The sequence below is a fragment of the Pelophylax lessonae genome, assembly GCF_965119305.1.
Source record: "Pelophylax lessonae genome assembly, chromosome: 5".
Classification (NCBI taxonomy): domain Eukaryota; kingdom Metazoa; phylum Chordata; class Amphibia; order Anura; family Ranidae; genus Pelophylax; species Pelophylax lessonae.
In genome coordinates this window covers 414,618,712-414,645,040 of record NC_138772.1, presented here as the reverse complement: position 1 = coordinate 414,645,040, position 26,329 = coordinate 414,618,712, and the positions used below count along the sequence as shown (strand labels likewise).

Below are 26,329 nucleotides of genomic sequence, written 5' to 3'. Positions count from 1 at the left end.
CTGGACCAAAGAATGGTCACGGTTCTGTATTATAATCTTATGTTCTTACTGAAAACCTCCATAAAAATCATTGGAAAAGAAGGTAAAAAAACCCTCTGTGAAGCAGTCCCTCCTTATACCTACCTGAGCTCAATCTTCCTCCAGAGCCTTGCACAAGAGCCTAAGCTGTCCAGGGACTCTCCCTCCTCATTGGCTGAGACAGCAGCGGGAGCCATTGACTTCTGCTGCTGCCAATCATAGCCAGTGAGTCAATGCAGAGAGAGGGGGTGTGGCCGAGCTGCTGCTGTGAATGGACATGCAGAGCAGCGACTCAGGAGCGAGCCTGCCTGGGTGCCCCCACTGGGTGCTTGCTCTGCTATGGGGGCACTCAGCAGGAGGTAGGGGTCAGGACCGCATGCGAATATTGTAGGTGCGTTAAAAAAGCTGTATTACTGTACTGCAATAGCTGGGATGCACAGGTACTTAACTCATACTGGCATACCTCTGTTACACTATTTTTTTTCTAAGCTGCACATAATTATTATGCGACAAATTACATATATATATATATATATATATATATATAATACTGTTGAGTGAAGGAATTCATAAATATCCGCTTGCCGAGCACGCACTGTAACTTTACTGCTACGGTGCAGGCCAGTTGCGCAGAATCACGTGTATATACGTAGTTTCTGCACTCCCAGGTAGGGGGCGATCGCACGTGCCGCCGGCTGATCAGTAAGTACCGGCCAATGGAGGACTGCCGGCATCCAATGACTGACGAGGTGGAAGACAGAACAGAACTCTGTCTATGTAAACAATACAAAACTCTGTCCTGTCAGCAGGGTTGTGCTGGGTTTTGTTTCCCTGCACAGAAAAAAAAAATAAATCCCAGCACATCCCTTAGTAAAAGCATCTCACAGTACACACAAACACTGGTCAGGCATGCATTCAACCCTTTGATTGCCCTAGATGTTTAACCCTTCCTAGCCAGTGTCATTAGTACAGTGACAGTGTATATTTTTAGTGGACACTGGTCACTGTTTTAGTGTCACTGGTTCCCACAAAGTGTGTCAGTGTCAGATTGTCTGCCGCAATATCATAGTCTCGTTATAAGATGCTGATCGCCACCATTACTAGTAGAAAAAAAATTTCAGTATATATACACACACACCATAGTTTGTAGACACTATAACTTTTGCGCAAACCAATCCATTTATGCTTACAAGGATTTTTTTTTTACCCTGGAATATGAAGCAGAATACATATTGACCTAAATGTATGAATTTGATTTTTTTTGTTTTTCACTTTTTTGTTATTGGCTATGTTTTATAGCAGAAAGTAAAAAATGTTTTTTTTTTTTTTTTTGGTCTTTTTTTGTTTATAGCACAAAAAGTGATCAAATGCCACAAAAAGAAAGTTCTATTTGGGGGAAAAAACAATAAAAATTTGATTTATGTACAGAGTTGCATGACTGCGCAATTGTCAGTTAAAGTAGCGCAGTGCCATATACAAGAAAATAACCTGGTCATGAAGGGGGATAAATATTCCAGTGGTCAAGTGATCGAAGAGGTCATTGTGGTCCTACAAGATTTCATGTATCATTACCTTTTTTTACCATAGTATATACTGAATAGAATTAGGTGTATTCTAGGGAAATTTCTATGCTGTGAGAAATATCATTCCTTCTGTTATTTTTTTTCACCTTGTGACTTACAGGATTCCAGCTCATGTTTTCAATTGTGAGCATCTTAAAGGCAATTATTCAGTAATTATGTGGTATTGTCAAAGAGTTTTCGTTCTTGCTCTAACAAGAGCCTGATAATCAATTAGCCAGTATTCCCTTCCATTCCATTTGTTTCTCTTCTCCCGGGAACAGAAATGTGTTGACAGAGTAACGTGGGCTCGAAGCACAAGGGATATGGTGTTTTTCAAGTCACTATTCAAACAACATACTCTTTTATGGGTCAGTGTTGTAGCGGTTTACAGGTAGGCGGCAGAAAACACTTTAACAAGAAAAAGTGATGACGTCTTTTCTCATTACAAAGATATCTCCAGAGAAGTAATATTTTTGTAGATATATATCTTGCAGTAGGGCTGTGCTTGCACTGCAAGTTACTTGTTTGTTTTGTTTAGGGAAGAGGAAAAACAGTTTTACTTACCTGATCCTCTGCTCCCACGGCAGGCAGTGCTCCCCCGCGATCCGATGGTGGACTGTCCCTCGGTGTCCCCATGTTCAGTGCAGGGCTATGGGCCCTGCTATAAAAATGATGGCAACCACCCCAATTTATAACTAGTCTTTGCAGTAAGGTGCACATGGAAGGGCAACGCACAACACAACAGACAAAAAATTTCTCAGCACGCTTACCAGCTAGCCTGCAAAAAAACAACAAATTGACCTTGTAACAATTCATGTTAAAAACAGAGGTTTTAATTGCACGAATTTGCAAATATATGCGGAAGCCACAGTGCCTATGTCAAGGCTCCTCTGTATACTGCGGTCCTAACTATAATTTTTGAGTCTCCAAACCGAAGCACATATAGCAGTGGATAAATTAAGAGCAGGTTTGCCTTGAGGGAGCCCACATCTCAAAAGGCACAGGGATACAATGGGCGCCCAGCAAGAGCACAATGGTGGCTGGAGGCATCCAATGCGTCCCCATGCCAAATCCAGTGAACAAGCTATACAAAAAGATGGGGCAACCAACCTTATGTATAACTAGCCGTTGCAGTAAGGTGCGCATGGAAGGGCAACACACAACAAAAACAGACAATTTCCAGCACACTTACCAGCTAGCCTACAAAAAAAAAAAAAAAATTGACCCTGTCTAACAATACACATTAAATACAGAGGGTTTTAGTTGCACACATTTGCAAATATATGTGGAAGCCACAGTGCCTACTACAAAGCACCTCTGTGTACTGCGGTCCTAACTCAGCAAGAGCACAATAGCAGCTGAAGGCATCCAATGTGTCCCCATGCCAAATCCAGCAAACAAGCTATACAAAAACATGGCAACTACCTCAATTTCCCAGCCCCCATAGTGCTCCTGTGCCTTTAAGGAGGTGTGGGCTCCCTTCAGGCAAACCTGCCCTTAATTAATCCACTGCTATATATACTCCCACAGTACAGAGGGGCCTTGACATAGGCACTGCGGTCTCCACATATATTTGCAAATGCATGCAACTAAAAACTGTTTTAATGTGAATTGCTAGATAGGGTAATTTTATTTCATTTTTTTACAGGCTAGCTGGTAAGTGTGCTGGGAAATTTGTGTCTGTTTGGGTTTTAGGGCTATGGATCCTGCTCTGTTTTTGATGACATTAGGACCCTAGACTGGTGTATTGTGAGGGGGCAGACTCTGCGGGACTTGTCTAGCTGCAGGAAGAAGCAAGGATCAGGTAAGTAAATTTCCTTTTATTTTTCTCCTTGGCATAAATGAGCAAATACCCCTTGCAACGCAGGCACAGCCCCACTGCAAAGGATTTTTTTGCCCAAAGTTGGGATTTAAACAACCTATTTTTTTAATGCTAAACTCCAAGGAAGCAGCTAAATACACAGTTGAAATAAATATATGAGAATGGTTTTACCTACCAAAGAAATGTATTACTGATCAGACAGTCCTTGATCCAGCAGGAACCCCTGTCAGACAGACCAACCAGGTCCCTGACCTTCAGTACAGGAAGAGTACAACTTTGTAAAGAAATAACCCACTTGTTTGCAGACTAGACAAAGAAGCAGCAGGATGGACAGGGCCATCCATCTGCTCTCTCTGTCTATCAGCATGTTCACTCTCCTTCTACTACTACTATGGTACTATGTACTACTTCTTCCAATCTGAGTGCTGCTATACAAAGGACAGCAGATAACAACTGAAACTGAAGAACTGACATTGTATGATTGTTAAACTGTTTATTTATTTTTTTTTTTTTATCGTCTCTCTCAAATTGTAAAGACAATATAAGGCTATTTACCATAAACTCTTTATTATGCAAAGTGCTTAAAAAAAAAAATAGTATATATATATAAATAGTTTAAAATAGTTATATACTATAGTTTTATATATATATATATATATATATATATATATATATATATATATATATATATATATATATCTATATCTATATCTATAGTATAGTATATATATAGTATATATATTTATTTACTTATTTACAATATTTTCCACTTTTAGCCAAGCCAACAGGTGGCAACGAGAAATGGAGTAGGGAAGCAGAAAAGATTACAAATTACACACACTACCTGCCAATGGTTGTGTTATTCTGTATAGACAGTCTTCTGAGCTAGTAAAGTCCAAAGAGAAGTTGCAATCCTCACAGTAATTGACCTTTACATAATCGGTGAGTGCTTGAAGCGATAGCTATGGATGGTGTGTTGTCAAAACCAGATACGAATATACAAAGTCCCCAGCAGGTCAAATAAATGGGTTTCATATTGACAGTGTCACAAAATGCATAAGAAACCAATGTTTTTTGGGCTTTGCAGGGTTCCTTTGGAGTGCAAGTGACATTGTACATTCAAGCCGTGAGCTAAAACAATCCCAGGTAGGCAATTTACTTGTTTCCTAATTCAACAATAGAGCTTCCTTGGTCACCTTTCCACCATCAGACAGCTGGCTGATCAATGAATCAGCGCCGTGACCTTCATCCAGTTATTGGGATGGTATTTAAAGAAACTGTAAATCATAACCACAAAATAGTATAGTGTAACGTGGCAGAGGTTTTTATATTCCAATATATTGAACAGCAAGCATTTCAACTATATAATTAGCTATTTTCCACTTTAAGTATTCAAGAGGAGGGACATACTTCCTAGAAGTCACTAAAACCATTTATTCAGTTTACATAGTCTGCCAACTAGCTTGCCAACAGTGTTGGCCTTTCTTATTACAAATCCCAGCATTTTTTAAAATTTGGTATTATGAATGCAACTTTTGTTAATTGTAAAAAATAGAATTTTTGTAAAATCTTACTGTAAAATTATTTTCTCTGAGTCCTCTGACAGTCGCCACCCCATTCATACAGTCTTCACGATTGGGTATTGGCCTTCTCCACAGGAACAAGCTAGGCAGTAATTTTGTTAATACAACAAACATTTACATATAGACACACCCACAGGTTGCCGTCCTGTCTGGCCTATATCCTCCAGCCAGTACCACTCTAATCCCGTTATGTAGCAAGCAGTCCATGAAAAACTGTCAACCCCAAAAGAGAGGGGCGGGGCGGCGACTGTCAGAGAAAATAATTTTACGGTAAAATTTTACAAAAATTCTATTTTCTTTTACGTCCTCTGACAGTCGCCGTCCTTTCATACAGTCTTCACGATTGGGACGTCCCAAAGCAGTGTAGATGTGAGGGGTGGGAAGACGCAACCTTAAAATAGGCAACGCAGCACCCAGGTCAGAGAAAAAACTGAACTGAACCAACAGGGAAAGTTAATCTCAACTGGCGCTAACCCAGGAAAAAAATGAAATAAACCCCATGACTAAGACATTAAAAATAGCATGTCTCTTCAAACCACTGCCGCACTCAAAACCTTGCAGCCAAAAGAATCATCTGAGGATGCCAACACATCAAGTTTGTAAAACTTAGAAAAGGTGTGTACAGACCACCAGGTCGCCGCTTTGCACACGTGAGCCCCCGACGCCTGGTGGCAAAAAGCCCAAGACACACTAACAGCTCTAGTAGAGTGCGCCTTAACAGGGAAGGGAGGAACCCGACCCTTAATCGAATAGGCCTGCACAATCGTCTGTCTGATCCATTTGGAAATGGTTGCCGCAGACGCCGCTGTACGCTTTCCGAGGTCCTTCAGGAAGGACAAACAGACAATCCGACTTCCGGAAAGAGTCCGTGGTGGAAAGGTAAACCTTGATCGCCTGGACCACATCCAAGGAATGTAAGGCAAATTCCTTGGGATGCTTAGGCTTCGCACAAAGTGAAGGCAACACAATATCCGCATTGAGGTGAAAGGCTGAAAACACCTTAGGAAGAAAAAAGACTGATTTGGTCGCAGGACCACTTTATCCCTATGAACAACCAGATAGGGAGTGGGGGAGTGGCAAGACAGAGCCGCCAACTCAGACACTCTGCGAGCAGATGTGATCGCCACTAGAAAAAGGAGCGGGGGTGAAGACTTGTGACTCACACCAGGCAAAATATGCCCTCCAGGTGTGATGATAAATCTTCCCAGAGGAAGCTTTTCTAGCTTTTAGCAAGGTAGGAATGGCAGCCGATGGGGTACCCCTGTTTCTCAAGACTTGGCTATAAAGCAGGATGGAAGATCGGTCCCTGAGACAGAAGATCGTTTCTTAGTGGAAGCCACCAGGGAGGCTTGACATCCATCTGCATAGTGTCCGCGTACCAAGACCGACACGGCCACTCTGGAGCTTCCAGAATAACCAGCATCTGTTCCGAGGCTAACCTGTGGAGTTACCTGGACAGCATTTGAATTGGAGGAAAGGCATATATCAGCCGATACCACGGCACCACTAACGTCCGAGGCGTCCGCCAGAGGATCGCGAGATCGAGCCACGAACCTTTCCACTTTTTTGTTGAGAAGGGATGCGAACAGATCCACGTCCGGAGACCCCCACAGGGTACACAGAAGGTGAAACACCTCCAGGCGTAAGCACCATTCCCCCTGGTCCAGGGTCTGGCGACTCAGATAGTCCGCCTACCAGTTTTCCACACCTGGAATGTGGACGGCCGAAATCGCCGGAAAATGCGATTCGGCCCAAGACAGAATCTCGGCCACTTCCCTGGCCGCCCGGGCACTCCTGGTGCCCCCTTGATGATTGATGTATGCCACCGCTTTGGCGTTGTCCGTCTGCACTCGTACAGGGCAGCCCTGAATCCGAGCCAACCAATGGAACAAACAGAGCTTGATTGCCCGGAGCTCCAGGATATTTATCGGTAGGGAGAACTCCTCCCTCGACCACGTCCCCTGGGCACAAATTGTGCCCAGAACGCCACCCCAGCCCGACAGGCTGGCATTCGTGGAGAGCCCTGTCCACAATAACGGCCGGAAGGACTTGCCTTGTTTCAGAATCGGTGACTGGAGCCACCACAAAAGATCCGATCTCACCTGGTGGCTTAGAGAAATCCTTCTGTCCATGACTGAGGATGCCTGTCCCACCTGGTAAGGATCTCTGCCCCGTAGCAGAGCCAACACAGGAGCCAAAACCTTGGTGAACACCCTTGGAGCCAAAGCGAGTCCGAAGGGCAAAGCCATGAACTGGTAATGCTCCTCTGCGATTGCAAAGCGGAGATACCTCTGATGACCCTAGTAAAAAGGGATGTGCAGATATGCATCTTTTAGGTCGATGGAGGCCATGAATTCCCCTGGACTCAGAGATGCCACCACCGACCGGATGGATTCCATCCAGAACTTCTGTACCCGCACAAAGCGGTTCAGTAACTAGGTCCAAAATCAGATGCACCTTGCCCTCTTTTCTGGGCACTGTGAACATATTGGAGTAAAACCCCCTGAAACCTGTCCCGCGGAGGGAACGGCACGATGACCCCTTGGGCGAGAAGATCTTGAACCGCCCCTAGTAGATCCCGAAAACGATCGGGAGTCAGATGGAGATTTGATGGAAAGAATCTGTCTGCGGGGCGAGATTGTAAATCGATCTTGTACCCTGAACGAATACGTTTGTGAACCCACCTGTCCTGAATCTCGGACAACCAGGGCTCGGGAAAACAACGCAGACGTCCCCCCACCCCTGATAAGGGTGAAGGTGTCCCTTCAGGAAGGGGTGTCCTGTGCCCCGAAGGCATGACAGGACCCCCTGTTAGTCTTAAAGGAGGGATCCCGCCTAGCGCGGGGAGATTTACCCTTTGAAACTTGAGGCGAGTACTCTTACCACCAGTAAGCCCCTTGATCAGCTCATCCAGAGTGTCACCAAAAAGACGATCCCCCGCATAAGGGATGTCAGACACTGTCTACTTCGAAGCGTGGTCGGCCGACCAGCTTTTCAGCCAAATAATGCGGCGGATTGCAGATAGACGTGCGACCAAAGGAGCCTCGTCCAAAGCCGCGTCACACAGGTACATAACAGCCTGTGTCATTTGAACATATCCAGCGCAGCAGCAGAAACCGACTCTGCTACCAGAATACGCCTAAGCACCTTGACCCATTCTGCGATAGTCTGAGAGACCATCACTGAGGCGAACACCGGTTTCAGCAGGGAACCCGCCACCCTATATATGTGGTGGGAAAATCGTTTCCACCGGTCTATCCGCCGGGTCCTTAAACACCGGGGAGTCTTCCACAGGCATCAAGGTGCATTTATTCAGTCTGGAAACAGTGTGGTCCACTTTAGGAACCAGAGTCCAGCGAGAATCAACCGAATCCACAAAGGGATAACTGTACTTAAATCTCTTCGGTACCACCAGTGTATGCTTAATGCGACGCCATTGGTCATTTACCGTTTCCTGAAACTCCTCGGGACAAGGAAAAACCTGACCTGACTTCAGGGCCTTGCGGGTCCCGAAGGAAACCCGCTTACCTGTCATGGAGGGCTCATCATCAAGATTCAAAGTCTCCTCAACGGAGCTAATAAGTGTGTCTACCGCAGTGCGGTCACGTGCTATCCCAGAGGATGGATTCTCCTCCTCCACATCCGACTGAGAGGACGGGGACCCCTCAGGTGGGACTGGGACGTCGTCCGTGGCAACCAATTCAGGCTCTGAGTCAGAAGACTGAGAGGGCATAGGCTGTTTCTTTGTAACTCGGTCAGACATCAGCAGATCAACTTTTGACGCTAAAGTCGCAAGTGCAGCAGATAAAGAGGCTAAGGAAGTGGAATCAGGAGTACCTGAACCACCAACTAGGACTGTGGGGAATTTGCTATCCTGGGACTCCATATTAACAAAGTGCAAAAATAATGACACTGGCCTTTTAAAACGGCGGTTCCCGCGGACCCCTATCGCAAACTGCACTACAGGTGGAGATCCTTCCCTTAACTAAAGCCACACTGAAAAAAGAGTGCAAGCAGGAATATAGCCAGAGAAAAATAGTAAAATCCCCCCACAGTGTCCCTATACTTGCCATGCTGCTGAGAAAGCTGATGTGAAAGGAGGAAGTGACCTCACGCCCCTAGAGGCAAAAGCCAGCCCTGAGCCACGAAAAAATGGTGCCTGATAGAAGTCAATGGAGGAAAATCACTTAGAAAATGGGCGCTGCCCAGAACAGGACATCCGCCCACACTAAAGATGGTGCCCGATCGGCGCTGGCAATGATGATGGAAAATGGCCGCTGCCCTCACTCTGAGGCCAAACAGCCAGCCCTTACCAAACATGGCAGCCGGGCGAAACAGTGGCAAACGCCGCAGAAAACGACTGCACTGGCCCCCACCGGGATCTGCACAGAGCACCCCGGGGGAGAAGGAAGCCCCCACACCCCCCCGTATGGCGGTCTGCACTGCAGGAGCGCCCCCGCAGGGACAGGGAAGGTAAGATACAGGAGGACATCCCACGGCCACGAGGGGGATATTACAGCAAACTTTACATGTACCACCATCCCCAGTGGGCCCACTCAATACCCCCTCAAAAATCTGTTCCCAGGGACAGAGGGGTAGTAGTACTCACCATACCGCGAACGTGGGCACCGCTCAGACACGGGAGACCTCCCATCTGGGTGGGGGTGCTGTCAGCCAGGAAGGATGCTAGCAACACCCGGGCCTTCCAAAGTTGAGACATCACAGCGAAGATAGAAAAACTTTGCAGGCTCGTCCTCGCTTCTAGGGGGACTGTCGTTGTGAGGCCTGGGCGTACCAAAAGCCTGCGATGCTCGATGGCAGACTGGGACTCCATAAGGTTCTATATTAACCAGTACGAGGCCCAGTTCTGCTGACGCTTGTAGTCCTCCAAATTCTGACTAACTAGCGTAGGTGAGAAAAAATAAAAACACTTTTCAGAAATAAAACAAGAAAAAAAACTGAGACACTAGGTCCCAGCAGGGAAAACCTAGCCTACTCCTGACGCTAGGCAGCAAAGAACTGGATTAGAGTAGTACTGGCTGGAGGATATAGGCCAGAGGGACGGCCACCTGTGGGTGTGTCTATATGTTAAGGTTTGTTGTATTAACAAAATTACTGCCTAGCTTGCGCCTGCGTAGAAGGCCAATACCCAATGGTGAAGACTGCATGAATGGGTGGCGACTGTCAGAGGACGTAAGAGAAATAAAAGTTTTATACAAAAAATAAATTTTTAAAATATTGGTTTATAAACTTTGAAAGTTAAGAACCATAGATAAAACTGACCACTATTTAAAACTTTCTTCAAGTTATTGATCATGATAATGTGCCATGAGTTGTATATATAACAATTCTTAGAGGGGTCCCCTGAGACATGTGTAGCACCATCCTAGGTAGGTACTAGGTAAAACATATATGTGACCCTGTTCTGCTTATTAGGAGGATGTGATCCGTCAGTTAGCCTGTCACGTTTTCAGGTGTGTTCTGTTGAGTCTGGGGAGTCTCCCCACTGTATCCAATGAGGAACCTTGTTGGACAGTGGAGGAAACCTAGTCAACATGTCTGAATGTTCTACTGTTGCTAATAGTAACCCAGGGGAACCCGTCTTCAGCAGCTCCCTTGGGAGTAGTGCTACACATGTAAAATATTTGAAGGGTTCCTTAAGGGTAAAAAGGTTAGGAGGAGATCAAAACGGTGGAATCCATAGGATTTGACCTGGAGACACTTCACTAAAATTTCAGAGGCAGTATAGCCTGTCAGCTATATAGTTTGACAGAGGTTTGTGAATCACAAGAGTGGCTTAACAGGAATGCATTTTTGTTTTTTGACAAATTCCATTTATAAACAATATATGAACTGCATACTTAGCCGTTTGCACCTCTCTGTGCCTGAGGTCAATGCTCCATGCCGGTTTCCCTTCTAAGTGGGTTTCTCTTTTTTTTAGGGGTTAGAGTTATTTTAGTAGAGAGAATTCAGCAGGAGGAGCAAAACTCTTCTCAGGTTACTCAGACAGGAAGATCTCCTGGAGTCCCCAAAAAACATAGAATTCATTTGATTCATCTGAGCCACTGTTTATCAGATTTCATGTGGCTTGACCCTCTAAAGCGCTCTATAAATAATTTGAAATAATATAGAAATCCAGTCTCTGTAGCCATATAGATTACTACAGTAAAATTTTGGATTTCAAAAAAAAAAAAAATGGAGTCTGGGATACTTTCAGTATAATAAATGGTAATACTTACGCATTTCTGCAAACAACTGCCTTTTGTCGGCCATGTTATTCGCCCTTTTCCCACCGTCCTCAATCATTCTGTAAAGAAACAGCAGAGACAGCATAAGCAGATGAAGCAGAGAGCACTGAAGATATTTATTGCATGGTATTAATCTCATAAAGAGTCGTTCATTTTAAAGTGATATGTCACATTTACATAACAAAAGGTCGTAACAAAAGAGACTTCTAAATTTATTAAGCTATTAAGATTTGGAAGCATGGTATATGTCAAAACACCAACACACTGTATATGTGTATGGATGAACAAATCAGTTAATTACTATAAACTGGACAATTATTTAAATGGTTCACAAAATTTATGGGCTTTACAATCTATGACAATCTTGGTTACAGCAGATTCCACAATGATACCATGGTAACACACTCACAAAGTAATAGAGGATGTGAAAATGAATGTTAAAAACACAATTCCCGTTCTCTCTTGTTCTTTCTAAAAAATGTAATACTCTTGGCAGATGAACACAAATTCATAGAGGTACGTGTTAAAAAAAAATAATTGAAACTAGGTATCGACCGATTATCGGCAAAGCCGATATATCAAGGGCCGATATGCACTTTCCCCGATATATCAGAATCGGCCCCGGAGGTTACCGATAATGCTGATATTTTGGGAAAGTGCTGTACCGGAGTGATGCCCGCAGCTAGAGACATCACCCCGGTACTGGCGTCCATAGCCAATGGTCGGCTGTCTTGTAATGACATCCGATGCGGCTGAGAAGCTGCTCGGCTGTCATTACAAGGAGCTGGAGGGGACCCCCCCCCCTCCCGCGGCTTGCCCGGGTCTCCCATCCCACCGGGAGACCCAGGCAACCAGCCTCCACGGCCGCCGAAGATCCGATCAAAGTCGCAATCGGCTGTGATCACATCACTTCCGGAAGTTCCGGGTACTGGTGCCAGATTAAAAAAAATGGCAGCATTCAAAACAGCCAAACTTGGCGTTTTGAATGCTTTTAAGTGCAGAGGAGGGGTTTGGGGTCTTTACACCCCCAGATCCCTCCACAAGAGTACCTGTAAAGTAAAAAAAAAATTTAAAAAAAGTTTTAAAAGTACAAAAATATCGGCCGATACCGATACGCAATGACCAAAATATCGGTATCGGCAATGAAAAAACAATATTGGTCCATCACTAATTAAAACCCCACTTTAGGGCAAACTTATTTCCTGAAGTAGTTAAACAATACATGTGAGAGCCACAAGGAGGAAGGGGGACTCGATTGGACTTTTGACATTTCAAAGCAACTTGAGCAAGTATCTGAACTTGACTTGGTATTAGTCTCTTGCAATCAACTGTGGAGCAGAGCACAGACTGGGATAAATAGAAACAGCACTGGGAGCCAATCAGCTGTGTTATAGTGCTTATGTGCCCTACAAAGAGCATGCTGATGGAAATAGAGAGCAGAGAAATAGGCTCATAAGGCTGCTGCTTCTCCTTTACTGTCGAGTCACAGGATCGGGGCTGGAACAAAACCTAGTTGTATTGTGAAAAGTCAGATCTAAATGCTGGCTGTGTTGTCTGTCTGGGTTGTGCGAATCTCAGAAATGAATGGGCAATACAGATATTTTGGCAGGTAAAAGAGCCCTCTTATTTGTATTTAATCTGTGTATGTATCGGTTTGCATGGGGTTCACCTTTAAATAAAAGCTCTACCAAGCAATACGCGTGTTCAAAATGACTGAATAGCATTATCTAATGATAACTACAAAACCATTTTCTGGGAAAATCATTTTATGCTGTGCCTTTTTCTCGTTCAGGACTACGAGGAGTGATTTTAATCTTCTTCTGAGAGTGTATCCTTTCAAGCAAAACCGACAGAAAACAAAAACAACCCAGCTGCAGTGATGCAGTGGAGCCTTTCCTGGTTTATGGAAACTGCTTTCAATCAACATGATATATTGGGTTGTATGTATTCGCTTTTCCTTCGAGGCAGGTAAAAAACGTACAATAACCGCTTGTATTTTGTAATATCAACAGCTACCTGATTTAAAAATATTACATTTCTCTTTTAATCTGAGCATATTTCATCTTTATTATGCCCCTTATCCATAATAATCCATCTCAGATACTCGGCATATAAAGGAATCAATGTCTATTTTTGTTCATTTTCAGGTCCAAATAAATTTAAATTTGTAGGACCCAAAAACTTTAGCCACACTTATTTCAGAAAGCCCAAAGAGGCCATCTAACAATCAAAAATGCCCATTAAAAATGTATCCACAGTCACCATTTAGGGACATTGGGACAAAACACACGCCCCCTCATTTTTTTTCTACATAAAAACATTTAAAACAGAACAATGCCCTTAAAAAGAAAATCTGCAGTATTTTTTTATTATTTATATTTTAGGTGAGAACGCATTTAACAATGTCAGGGGCCGTAACATTTGCCCGAAGAAAGAATTGAAAATATATAGTTCTTAGAAGAAAAAAAAGTTATGGATGTCGTCTACAGCTTTTCATGGGCTCAATGTGCACAACCTTCAGTGGCGTAGCGTGGGGGGTGCAGAGGGGGCCACTCGCACCGGGCGCAACATTTAGGGGGGGCGCATTCCACGCCCGTCATCCGCAAGATGTCCCCATCCCTTTATTGTGACAGTGCTCGTCCGGCGCCCGCCCGCTCTTTCCTGCACTTGGCTCCTTTACTGCCTGTTTGTGCAGGACGAGCGGCGGACGCTGAAGGTGTCATGTGCGGCCAGGGGGCGGGGCTGGTCGTGGGTGAAGATGGCAGCCAACACCGGTGGCTCTGTGCATGTGCAGCGCCGCTCTTGGAGTCTCTCCCTGCTGTCTGGACCAGCTGCCTCCACGCTGGCTGCTGCTGCTGACACGCTGTGTCTCTCCTCTGCTCCAGATCGCCTCCTCAAGTCCCCAGTGTGTGGACACAGAAAGAGGTGAGTGATGTGCTGCTCCCGGAGCCCAGGGAAGTGGACATGGGAGGGGGGAGATAGGTCAGTGTAGGGGGGTGTTAGTGTAGGGGGGTGTCAGTGTATGGGGGGGGTCAGTGTAGGTGTCAGTGTAGGGGGGTGTCAGTGTATGGGGGGGGGTCAGTGTAGGTGTCAGTGTATGGGGTGGGCAGTGTGTAGGGGGTGTCAGTGTATGGGGAGGGGCCAGTGTGTAGGGGGTGTCAGTGTATGGGGGGTCAGTGTAGGTGTCAGTGTATGGGGGGGGGGGGTAATTGTAGGTGTCAGTGTATAGGGGGGGGGGGGTCAGTGTAGGGGTCCATGTAGGTATCAGTGTATGGGGGTGTCAGTGTATGAGGTGTCAGTGTATGGGGGGGTTAGTGCAAGTGTCAGTGTATGGGGGGGGTTAGTGCAAGGGTCAGTGTATGGGGGTGTCAGTGTATAGGGGGGGTCAGTGTAGGGGTCAGTGTAGGTGTCAGTGTATGGGTGGGGGTCAGTGAAGGGGGTCAGTGTAGTTGTCAGTTTAAGGGGGGTCAGTGTAGGTCTAGTGTAGGGGGGTCAGTGTAGGGGAGTCGGTGTGTGGTGTCAGTGTAAGGGGGGTCAGTGTAGGTCTTAGTGTAGGGGGGTCAGTGTAGGGGAGTCGGTGTGTGGTGTCAGTGTAAGGGGGGTCAGTGTAGGTCTTAGTGTAGGGGGGTCAGTGTAGGGGAGTCGGTGTGTGGTGTCAGTGTAAAGGGGGTCAGTGTAGGTCTTAGTGTAGGGGGGTCAGTGTAGGGGAGTCGGGGTGTGGTGTCAGTGTAAGGGGGGTCAGTGTAGGTCTTAGTGTAGGGGGGTCAGTGTAGGGGAGTCGGTGTGTGGTGTCAGTGAAAGGGGGGGTCAGTGTAGTTGTCAGTGTAGGTCTCAGTGTATGTGGGAATGTAGGGGTGGTCAGTGAAGGGGGGTTAGTGTAGTTGTCAGTGTAGTTGTCGGTGTAAGGGGGGTCAGTGTAGGGGGGTTAGTGAAGTTGTCAGTGTAAGGGGGGTCAGTATAGTTGTCAGTGAAGTTGTCAGTGTATGGGGGGTCAGTGTATGGGGGGTCAGTGTATGTAGGGGTCAGTGTATGGGGGTGTCAGTGTAGGGGGTGTCAGTGTATGGGGGTCAGTGTAGGTCTTGGTGTAGGGGGGTCAGTGTAGGGGAGTCAGTGTGTGGTGTCAGTGTAGGGGGTGTCAGTGTATGAGGGGTCAGTGGGGGTGTCAGTGTATGGGGGGTTCAGTGTGTGGGTCAGTGTAGGGGGTGTCAGTGTAGGGGGTGTCAGTGTATGGGGGGGTCAGTGTAGGGGGTGTCAGTGTATGGGGGGGTCAGTGTAGGGGGTGTCAGTGTATGGGGAGTTCAGTGTGTGGGTCAGTGTAGGGGGTGTCAGTGTATGGGGGGTCAGTGTAGGTGTCAGTGTATGGGGGGGTCAGTGTAGGTGTCAGTGTATGGGTGGGTGTCAGTGTATGCGGGGGTCAGTGTAGGGGGTGTCAGTGTAGGTCTTGGTGTAGGGGGGTCAGTGTAGGGGAGTCAGTGTGTGGTGTCAGTGTTAGGGGGGGGGTCAGTGTAGGTGTCAGTGTAGTTGTCAGTGTAGGCCTCAGTGTATGTGGGAATGTAGGGGTAGTCAGTGAAGTTGTCAGTGTAAGGGGGGTCAGTGTAGATGGGTCAGTGTAGGTGTCAGTGTATGGGGGGGTCAGTGTAGTTGTCAGTGAAGGTGTCAGTGTGGGGGGGGGTCATTGTAGGTGTCAGTGAAGGTAAAAGGTAGGTCTCTGTAATGGACAGGTAGGTCAGTGTAGGTATAAGGTAGGTCTCTGTAGGTGTCAGTGTAGTGGTCTAGTAGATTTGTGTAGGGGGCGCAAATTACTTACCTTGCCCCGGGCGCTGACAACCCACGCTACGCCACTGACAACCTTTACAACAACTGCATATCCAAATGATCAGCAAATTCAGAGAAATAAGCAACTGAACATGTATGCAAACTTCATGTTTTCCTGCATAATTTTCATCATTCACATGTATCTGAATCTTTACATCCCAATAGTAATGAATTTCAGTAAAACAAAAATAAATTATAATAAAACAATAAATTTACTTTGTAGTCATTAGTTTTATGGATGACATGATGCTATAGTTTGGGCTTTTTGTTAATGTTTGAAGCATTCGATATAACGTAATGACCTAACGAATTATCCAAATGGATATGAATCAATTTCGGTTTTATTTTCCATGAACATTTTTCATTATTCTAAAAAATGCACTAAATATAAAACTGAAACATATTGCAATAAAAACAGTAAAGTATAAAAGTGAAATAAGATGATGATTCCTACTTCTTGTATATGTAAATATGTTTGCATTGGATAGAGGTGGATATATCAGAATCTCTGAATCAGAACAGAACAAATAAATCCGAAATGAATTCCATTCCACTAGCTACTTTCACATGCACGTCACTCTAGACGATATTGTCCAATCAACTCATTCCATTTCTCTTAATGCTTTGGACCATCAGGGATGGCTCAGAGTACATAAGTAATCTCCCGAAATAACAAATTAACAAAAGAAAAAAATGGAAATAGGCAATCTTCCAATATACGTCAGTTCAGAACAACGAATAGACAAAACAATTTAAAATATATGAAACAAGTCCAAATATACAAAACAATTCCAAAATATACGGAATTCCAAAAACAAATCATTATAACATAATATGATGAAACAAAATGTTTCCATCGTGCACATCTATACCAACAGGAATGTTTTAGAGACAGAAAAGATCGGGCCAAACAAAATGTTAAAAAAAAGTTAAATATGCCCATAACTTCCACAGTTCTAATTGCCCAAGCTGGTGCCAGTTTACTGGAAAATGGCAGCTATCTTTATTGGTGAACTTAAATAAATGAATGAAAAAAATATATAAATATGGCACAAAGACAAATCGGTACAGGGAAATAATAAATATGTTTATAAATACATTTATTTAGCACTGACATTTTCATCAGCATTTCACAGGGAGTCATACACGCTAGTCTGCAACCCTGTGAAGCTTATGGTCTATTATTCCCAAGGACAGCCATGCCACAGCACACATACACAAATGCATGGATGACATAAAAACAGATGTATGCCTTGTGGGAACTGAACGATGGGTTTCAGCATGGCAAGACAAGAAAATCTAACCACTGAGCCAATATGTCACATTCATCCCGCTATAAATTCTAGCGGTGTAACAATACGGAAAGTTTTCTATGGAGTCCTCCAGCACTTAAACACTAAATTCTGTGTGCTCCAAGTGCTACGATTAGACTTTTTTTTTTCTTTTTCAGACATGGAAGAAATTCTTGAAAGAATCATGCTTACATACTGATTTACGGCAAAGGCTTACTGCTAATCCTAGCACTTGGCAAGCACGGCCCTATTAATATTACCCCAAGTGCATATAGCAAGCACAAGAGATAAATTTGAGCCTACGGAGTGAGAAATGTTTTTAGCATCTGCCAAACTTAATTAAAGTTTTCAGTAAATTTCTCTCCCTTCCTAAACTTCGCCAGCTAGTTAGGGGCTGCCACATGAATAATAAACCATGTACAACTGAAGCAATCATTTTAAATTATGGTCACCTCTAATCCAAAATCAAAAGGGCAACTGGGCTTTAGAAACACTTGAGGAAATATGAGAAATGCTTTCCTATTACTGTCCTTAGTTTCTTTGCCATCTAAGCAATGACTGTTGAAGCAAGAGACTCACTTTTCCAAGCACAAATAACATACTTGGGAATTGCTTCCTGAATTTTTAAACTGACATCACCTACCACAACATTTGCACCACTCCCCACCACCTTATATATGCAAAGCAAGGTGGTATCAGCACTTCATCCAAGGTAAATGCTTTGGTGCTCCACATAAAATGAATAATGTAGCAACAGGTATAGCAGGACCTCAAAGGGCTGATGGTAAAATGGCTTTATTGCAACAACGTTTTGGTGAGTCTGCCTCTCTCAAAGCATCCTCATATGTTCATCTGTGGAAGCCCCTGGAGTGCCTACTATACTTGATGCTATATGTATTTAGAATGTCAATTCTTTTTTTTTTCAGAAACCATTGCAGGTAATGTAAGCACAATTTGAAATCTCTTTGATGGGTATAAAGGAAATGTAAGTATTTCATTTTATTCTTTAGAAAAATCTATTTTACCTACAGCAAAAAAAAACATAGATGCTACATTTCACTTATTAGCATGCAATATATAAATAATAGCCATGTGGAATTCCAGGGAGGAAGGGTAGCCCAAGGCCTCTTCTCTTCAACTGTCAATCATAGCGGAGTATTTTCAGTAATCAATGACATTAATATAGGGAAGGAAAGAAGCCACGTTACAAATCTAGTATAACCTGGATATTAGTAAACAGACAGAAGCCGTAAACATTTGGCTCACATTACCCCTTTGCTCCACTTTTCCTAAAACTGAACTCCAGGCAGATATAAAAGACAAAAATTAACGTAGATATGTACTCCTTAAAAGTAGTTGTAAAGGCACAAGGTTTTTTTACCTTCACGTATTTTACACATGAAGGTAAAAAAACCTTCTGCGTGCAGCCCACCCAAATACTTATCTGAGCCCCCTCTCGAAACTTGCCTCTCCCGGGACTCACACTCCTGATTGGGTTTTGGCAGCAGACGGAGCCATTGGCTCCCGCTGCTGTCAACAGTCAGTGGGCGTGGCCTCGCCACTGCTCCATGTGTAAATAAACACACAGAGCTGCTGATCAGGAGCGACCCTGCTTGGGTGCCCCCATTGTAAGCTGCTTGCTGTGGGGGCACCCAATAGGAGGGAGGGGCCAGGAGCACCGGTGAGGGACCCGAGAAGAGGAGGATTTTGGCTGCTCTGTGCAAAACCACTGCACAGAGCAGGTAAGTATAACAGGTTTGTAATATAAAAAAAAAAAAAAAAAAAGCCATTACTTTAATAAATCAATAATATTTTTAATGCAACTGATACAAGTTGGTTTAAAACATTTTTATTACAAAAGAAAAGAAAAGAAAAAAAAAAAACGTGGGGGGGGGGGGGGATTGGAGAATGGTATAAGTTGAAGTTGTGCTTGGATATAGTTTGATTTTGACTTGAATATTAGGTCTCATGCAAGCTCTTATACAGCAGCATTATGTATGTATTTATTCTGTGCATTAACGGTTTGCCTAATATTTCATTTTAAAGTGGTTCTAAAGGCTGAAGTTTTTTACCTTAATGCATTCTCTTCATTAAAGCAGTAGAAAGCCGCGGCATAAAGAAAAAAAAAAAACAATCCCCTGCACAGCAATGGCATAATATACTAGTATGCATCCCATACAGGCACATTATAAAATATTTGCCTTTGAATGAAGCCCTCCAGCGGCGCTCTTCTGTCTTGGGAGCAAACCTGCACGAGTGCCCCTATAACAAGTGGCTTCCTATGGTGGGCACTCAAAACTGTTGCAACATGGGTTTGTAAATCAATTTAAGACAAAAAGTAGACCATATATTTTTCTGTTTCAATACATTTTTATTGGAGAAACAATGTGGAGTATAGGTACATACAACTAGCCACTGTTTAGTCTTGCAGAGCTACACATCTTGACAAAAGGCATACGCAAGATTTACAAGGCTAAGTGCAATAGATGAACATGACAAAACAAACGTGCGTTGGACTTTCTAAGAACTATACATGTTTTATTGAGTAGAGGTGCAGTGGTATGGCGTATACTCAAGGAATTTACAATAGTTAATAGGGCTTAGTCTTCAGCAAAAAGGTACGGAAACACGAATAGGATTATCGCGCATCCCCAGTATAAACTTCCACATACTGTCAAGACACCGAAGAATGCAAGATCAGTAAGAGAGAAAAAACGCTTGCAAAACCAGAAGCTTGATATCATAAAAATTACCATAGAGGATAGAAGAAAACAGAGTCAAAGATCAGGGTAGAAAATTGGAGATGGAGGAGTTGGGCCAGAGCGCAACCCTACGCCTAAATTAACCTTCTAATGATCAGCTTCAGAGTGTTATAGTGACAATAAGGCATTTTTGCAAGTTCCCCAGAATATATATTTCTAAAGCCCAACTAAAACAAAATGTCTTTGTTTTGATTACAGAGGGGTAGGTAGGCTTAGAGATTCTGCCAAGTTTTAATTGCCATCTGTGGCTTTAATATGGGGACTGCCCCTCTTTTTTTTTAAATCCTTCTAAAACACAAGGAATAGAAATCACTGGGGTGGAAAAGTACCAAACAATAAAAATCTCACCAATATTATATTATATATATATATATATATATATATATATATATATATATATATATATATATATATATATATATATATATATATATATATATATATATACTGTCTAAGGCTCATGAACAAAAAAAGCTGGTCGATCAGCACCCCCTGTCAGAACGCAATAGAACAACAGGGGAGATCACTGTACTAACATTGGACTTAGTCGCCTGACAAGTCGCGCTCCATTCAGTGCAATAGAACCATTCTAATCGGAGCGACTCAAGTCGCTCCAACTTAGAAAAAGGTCCCTGCACTACTTGGGGGTGACTTTCGGAGGGGCTTGCATTGACTTCTATTCAAGAAGTCGTTTGCAAGCCATGCTGAAGTCGCACTGTAGGGGGTGAAGCCGCCCCAGTGTGAACCGAGCCTTAGACTACAATATTATTAATCTGGGGAGAGGGTAGTGTTACATGCGCTAGCAGATTTAGATAGTCTTGAGCACCAAATTAAAGCAGAACTCCAGCTAACACATTTTGAGACGTTGGAGTAACAGTTTTTGGTTTCTTGTGGAATAAAAGTTGACCTTTGTATGCACTCGTCAGTGTTAAAGTGTTTGTTTCAACCCTTTAACTGACACTTTTGCATGACAGCTTGGTCTGTTTAAGGCTCCATTCACATATTGGCGTTCCAGATCATGGCAAATCGCGGGACTCCCACACGTATCCTGTCACTTCCAATGCCACCCCAAACGCGGTGCGATTTTGGCGAGATTGTCGCCCGACGAATCGCGGTAAAATTGCACAGATCGAGTCGCCCAAAGAAACTCTTGTTCTTCTTTTGGGTGAAATGCATCCCGCGATTCTATTTGCGCAATTTTACCGTGATTCATCGCGGCAAATTCGTGCTGCGTTTGGGGTGCCATTTGAAGTGGCGGGATTCGCGTGGGTGCCCCGCGATTTCCTGTGATTTGGTATCATGCGCAGAATTGTGGCGATTCTGCCCAGCCTGCGATCCAGGACGCCAATATGTGAATGAAGCCTATGAAAGTTGAAAAATAACTAAAGTACTGGCAGGATAAACAGGTAGAAATAAAGGAAACAAAGTCCAGAAACAGTAACTAATGCAGCCACCACATTTAGGAATTGGGAAGCTGCAGTATTACATTTTTGTTTTTGGGGTTTACAGTAATGCTGCTTTAATAACTATATGATTGAATTTGTACATATAAGTTTTTTGTACAGTTGTAAAAAAAAAAGTCTTGATTTTGCAAGGGTGGAGGAATTACACAGTCCGCTTTAACAGAGTACATCGGCGGTGGCAGAGGAGAGGAGAAAGCCTGTAGCTGCAGCAGCTCACTCCACAGTGGCGGAGGAGAGGAGAAAGAAAGCAACATAGCAGAGCGCCACCCAATGCTACTCCAACCACAACACACTTGCCGGGGGGAGATGTAATAGAGAGTAGCACACAGCAGCGGACAACACACAGCTACATGTAGATGCATTTTTTAATTGGTAGTCACAGTTCTTTAACTGTACAAACAAAAGATTTTCAAATGCAGTATTCAGATGATACTACCTGTTTATATTATGTTGCTTTTCAAAGACGTGGAACGTGAACTGTATGCTGCATTGAGGCAAAAGAAAAAATAATTACCCATTTCCTCCCGGTTACAGGTCATTGGCGGTTTATCCAATTTTACTGATTGCATTGACACTTCTCTGCTGCATAGAGTTACATAGAAAAGTATTGTGTGCTTCACACATCTCAAGACATGTGGAAATCACATTGACTTGCAAACAGTTTAAATAATTCATAAAAGCATTTTTTGATTCCCATGAATTAGGCATTTCCACTTGTTTTCTGCACATGGCGGATGAGTGGAACATTATTCATAGCTATTTAAAGGCTTCTACTTGTGAGCTAAAAGTCAGATATTTGTGCAGCAGTGAGAACGTAACTGAAGTTGTCATTATTTGCTTGCTAGTAACTAGAGATATTCCACCTTGGGCTGTCATCAAAATGCTTAAAAAAGTCAGAACTGCAGAGGTTATGGAGGACTTATAATACACAACAGCACAAGAAAAATAAACCGTGCAAGGGCTTGTTTACCATATGTGGGACTGACATTTTTCCTGCACTGGATAAATGTCAGTCAATGCAATTGTTTTCTATATGCCCCATTCACACATCGTTGGCGCAATGTGAAGAAATTGCGACATTCTACATTTTTCTGCAGCATGCTGGATCGCACCGCATGACACAGTACTGCAACACAAAGCACTGCCCTGTGTGCGGACGTGAACATTGCACTACCCCCTGACCGAAGCTCACTGACAGTATGAATGAGTCCTAAATGAACACAACACAAACAAATGCCAGCTTTGTTTAAATCGGATCTGAATTAAAAAATGTAATATTGGTTCTTATTATAGAAAACCTTTTGAAATTTTATTAATGCCTGATACCCTAAAAAAATGAACCCTTGAATTCCTCCTGAAAGAATAGGAGTGCACTTCCTGGTATGTAAGGGTGACATGCACCCCTATGCCTAAGGTTTTATGGCTGTATACCTACAGTGTGAGATAGAAGGTCTGTTCGGTCCAATTCTGAAAAGCATTTTTTCACTCATAATGGAGATATAAATATGGCTTGAAGGTATTGTATGCCATCATCCAGAACGTGGGCTTTCATGAACACATGCTTTGGTTGGCCTTTTAAAACGTGGTGAATCACTGGGCATCTCCTAACCCAATATATAATGACATTGTTGCTAAATTGGGCCATGTGTATGGGTATATTTACTGTATAAATGATAGGCTGAAGAACATCCCATTCAGCAAGGATTTATGAAACCGCTATAAAGCTTTTCATTTGCTTTAATCCACTAGTTTGAAGCCCTCAAACATCCTTCATCTCCAATAATTAATGCAGGCCATAAAGGTATTTAACAAACGTAGAAGGCAGCAGTGCTGAACAAGCAATGATTACAAAATACCTGTGTGAATCAGACCCCGCAGATGTGTAGTATCTTATATATTCACTATTTCATCACCAATGCAGGAGCAAATATTTAAGATGAGAAGAAACAATTTACTGTTATTAACCACTTCTGGACCGGAAGATTTCCCCCTGAATGACCAGGCCATATTTTGCGATTCGGCACTGCATTACTTTAAACGGACAATTGCGCGGTCGTCCAATGCTGTACCCAAATAAAATTGATGTTCTTTTTTTCCCACAAATAGAGCTTTCTTTAAGTGCTGCTATTTGATCACCTCTGCGATTTTTATTTTTTGCACTATAAACAAAAAAAGAGCGACAATTCTGAAAAAAAAAAAAAAAAAAAAAAAAAAAAAAACACACAACAATATTTTTCACATTTTGCTATATAACATCCCCCCCCCCCCAAAAAAAAAAAATTGAAAATCAAACATTTTTTAACATTTTAGGCCAATTTGTTTTCTTCTACATATTTTTGGTAAAAAAAAAAAAAAAAAAAAAAAATTGCAATAAGCGTATTTTGATTGGTTTGCACAAAATCGCGTCTACTAACTACAGGAAAGACTTGTTATTTTTTTTTTTTACTAGTAATGGCAGCGATCTGCGATTTTTTTGTGGGACTGCGACATTGCGGCGGACAGATCGGACCCCTGACTGACATTTTTGACACTTTTGGAGGGGGGGGGGGGCAGTGACATTACTATAGTAATCAGTGCTAAAAACATGCACGGTTACTGTAATGACACCGGTAGGGAAGGGGTTCACACAGTAAGTGATCAAGGGGTTAAATGTGTACCTAGGGGCCTGTTTCTAACTGTGGGGGGCGTGGCTTGTGAAATGATCAAAGAGACCTGTGTTCCTATATAGGAGGATCACAGGAGATCTGTGATCATTTCAGAGAAGAACGGTCAGCTGTGTTTACAACAGCTGATCGTTCTTCTCTCTTACTGGGGAGCGATCACGGGTGTCAGGCAGCAATCGGAGCCGCCTGCTCCGTGCATCGGCATCCCCGCTGCCGAGTGGGATGGGAGTGCGCCGCGGGCGGCACGCGCTCACCCCCTAGCTGGAGGCACGCTACCAACGTATACCTACGACGGTTCGCACAGGAGGGCCGGCCCAGCCGCAGTATAACTGCGGTGGGAGGACGGGAAGTGGTTAAATACCAGTTAATAATTTGTAAAAGTGTCCAGTATTGAAGTGGTTAAGGAAAAAATAAAACTTCATAATGCCTAGTGCACTTACTCTAAAATACTGTTCATTCCTACTCTTACTGATCAACTTTACCAAGAAATCCATCTACATTTCCAAAATTGTTGCCCTTGGCTGGGTCAGATGTAAAAAGACTCACTTGTCCGCTTTACTAATTTCTGGACATGGAAACTGCAACAAGGAACACAAAGCAAGCCACTCTCCTTCTATTACAAGTGTGACATCGAATACCATCATGATCACACACTAAAAATACATTGCCTCACCTGATTTGCTTTGTGGTTTTGAACTCTATAATATCATGAATGGCTAATAGAAATTCAGCATTTTACTTTTTATTTTTATTGCAATATAACTGCAAAATATTTACAAAATGGAATTGTAAGTACTTTGCGCTACAAGTGACTGCCCCAGGCACATTCATTAATGAACACGTTCTGATAACAGCCGTGAAATGAAGAGCATGTGAGTCATCATTTATTTGCTCATATTCCTAACAGCTGAATAACATTGGCAAATATTGTTTGTAGAATCATCCAGCCAGTAACTGAGCAGTAGTGGCTTGGGTGACTGATAATTGAGCCAGATTAATATTTCTACAAAACTGCTCCATCAGTGCTTTGTGAAGTAATACTGCTATTATTCAAACTTGTGCATTTGGCAAACCACTTTGCAGTGTCTGTGCATCTTCGGAAAACAAAAATAGCAAAGTAGGAGGAAATAAATCTGTTGTATTTAGAATTTCAAGCTTCACAGTCCATCTGGGGTATGAATGCGACTATGGGATGAGCTTAGTTACGTTCGGACTTGAGTTTGAACCCACCTGATCTATCCCACCAGGAGGCTGCCAAATCAGTCAGCCAATAATAGACAGCAGAGGCATACAAGGGGCATGTATATGCACAGCTGCAGGGCAGGGAATGCCCCTGCCACCTATGAATGGGGGTCCACTTTGACAGCTTCCTGGAGGAATAGCTCAGGTGGGTTCAGACTCAGACAGAAATACACATCCTTTGGAAGGTTAGTAATAGGGAAATTGCATATTACATATTTCCTTAGTTAAAGATGTCTAGTGGTCTCACAAATCTCTAATAATGAATTCCTAGCTTTAAGGTTAAGGGGCCATACAAGCAATACAAGGACATAAGCATGGTTTTACTTTAGTTGACTCCAAAGGAATGTTATTGTTAACTGACCAGGATGTGGCCTGAACCCACTTTCTTCTCTACGATTGGCTATTTCCTTACATTCAAATTCTATATTACCACAGCCAAAACCGGTAAGATCTCAGTCTCACATCAGTGCTGCCATAAAGGCATGTGTCTGAACCTGGTCGGCCACGCCGCAAAAAAGCAGGCAGGGACTCCATGGTGAGACAGCATCTTAATGAAGTATGATTGTTATATTTTCTCATATTTTCTTTATCTGTAATTACTTTTAATAAATGTTATACTTCTAAATATTTGTGAGATCTCCTTTGCATATATCAAATACAACCCCAAAACCATGACAGAACAGTCACACGGGTATCATTACTATTATTATACGGGATTTATCTAGCGTCAACCGTTTGCACAGGGCTTTACAATATGAGGGCAAACAGTACAGTTACAACACAATTAAATACAGGAGGAATCAGAGGGCCCTGTCCATTAGAGCTTACAATCTAAGAGGGAGGGTCAAGGGATACAAAT

At 43.3% G+C, this 26,329-nt stretch overlaps 1 protein-coding gene across 13 annotated transcripts in view; it reads right to left on the bottom strand.

Moving 5' to 3' along the window:
* DTNA (dystrobrevin alpha) overlaps window positions 1-26,329 on the bottom strand; it is a 366,042-nt gene that overhangs the window by 154,554 nt on the left and 185,159 nt on the right. For all 13 annotated transcript variants that reach the window (XM_082258701.1, XM_082258699.1, XM_082258694.1 and 10 more), the window contains exon 2: window positions 11,225-11,292. In XM_082258701.1, the coding sequence (XP_082114827.1) occupies window positions 11,225-11,291 (67 nt within the window). In that variant the 5' untranslated portion in view covers window position 11,292. The remainder of the gene's footprint in view (window positions 1-11,224; window positions 11,293-26,329) is intronic.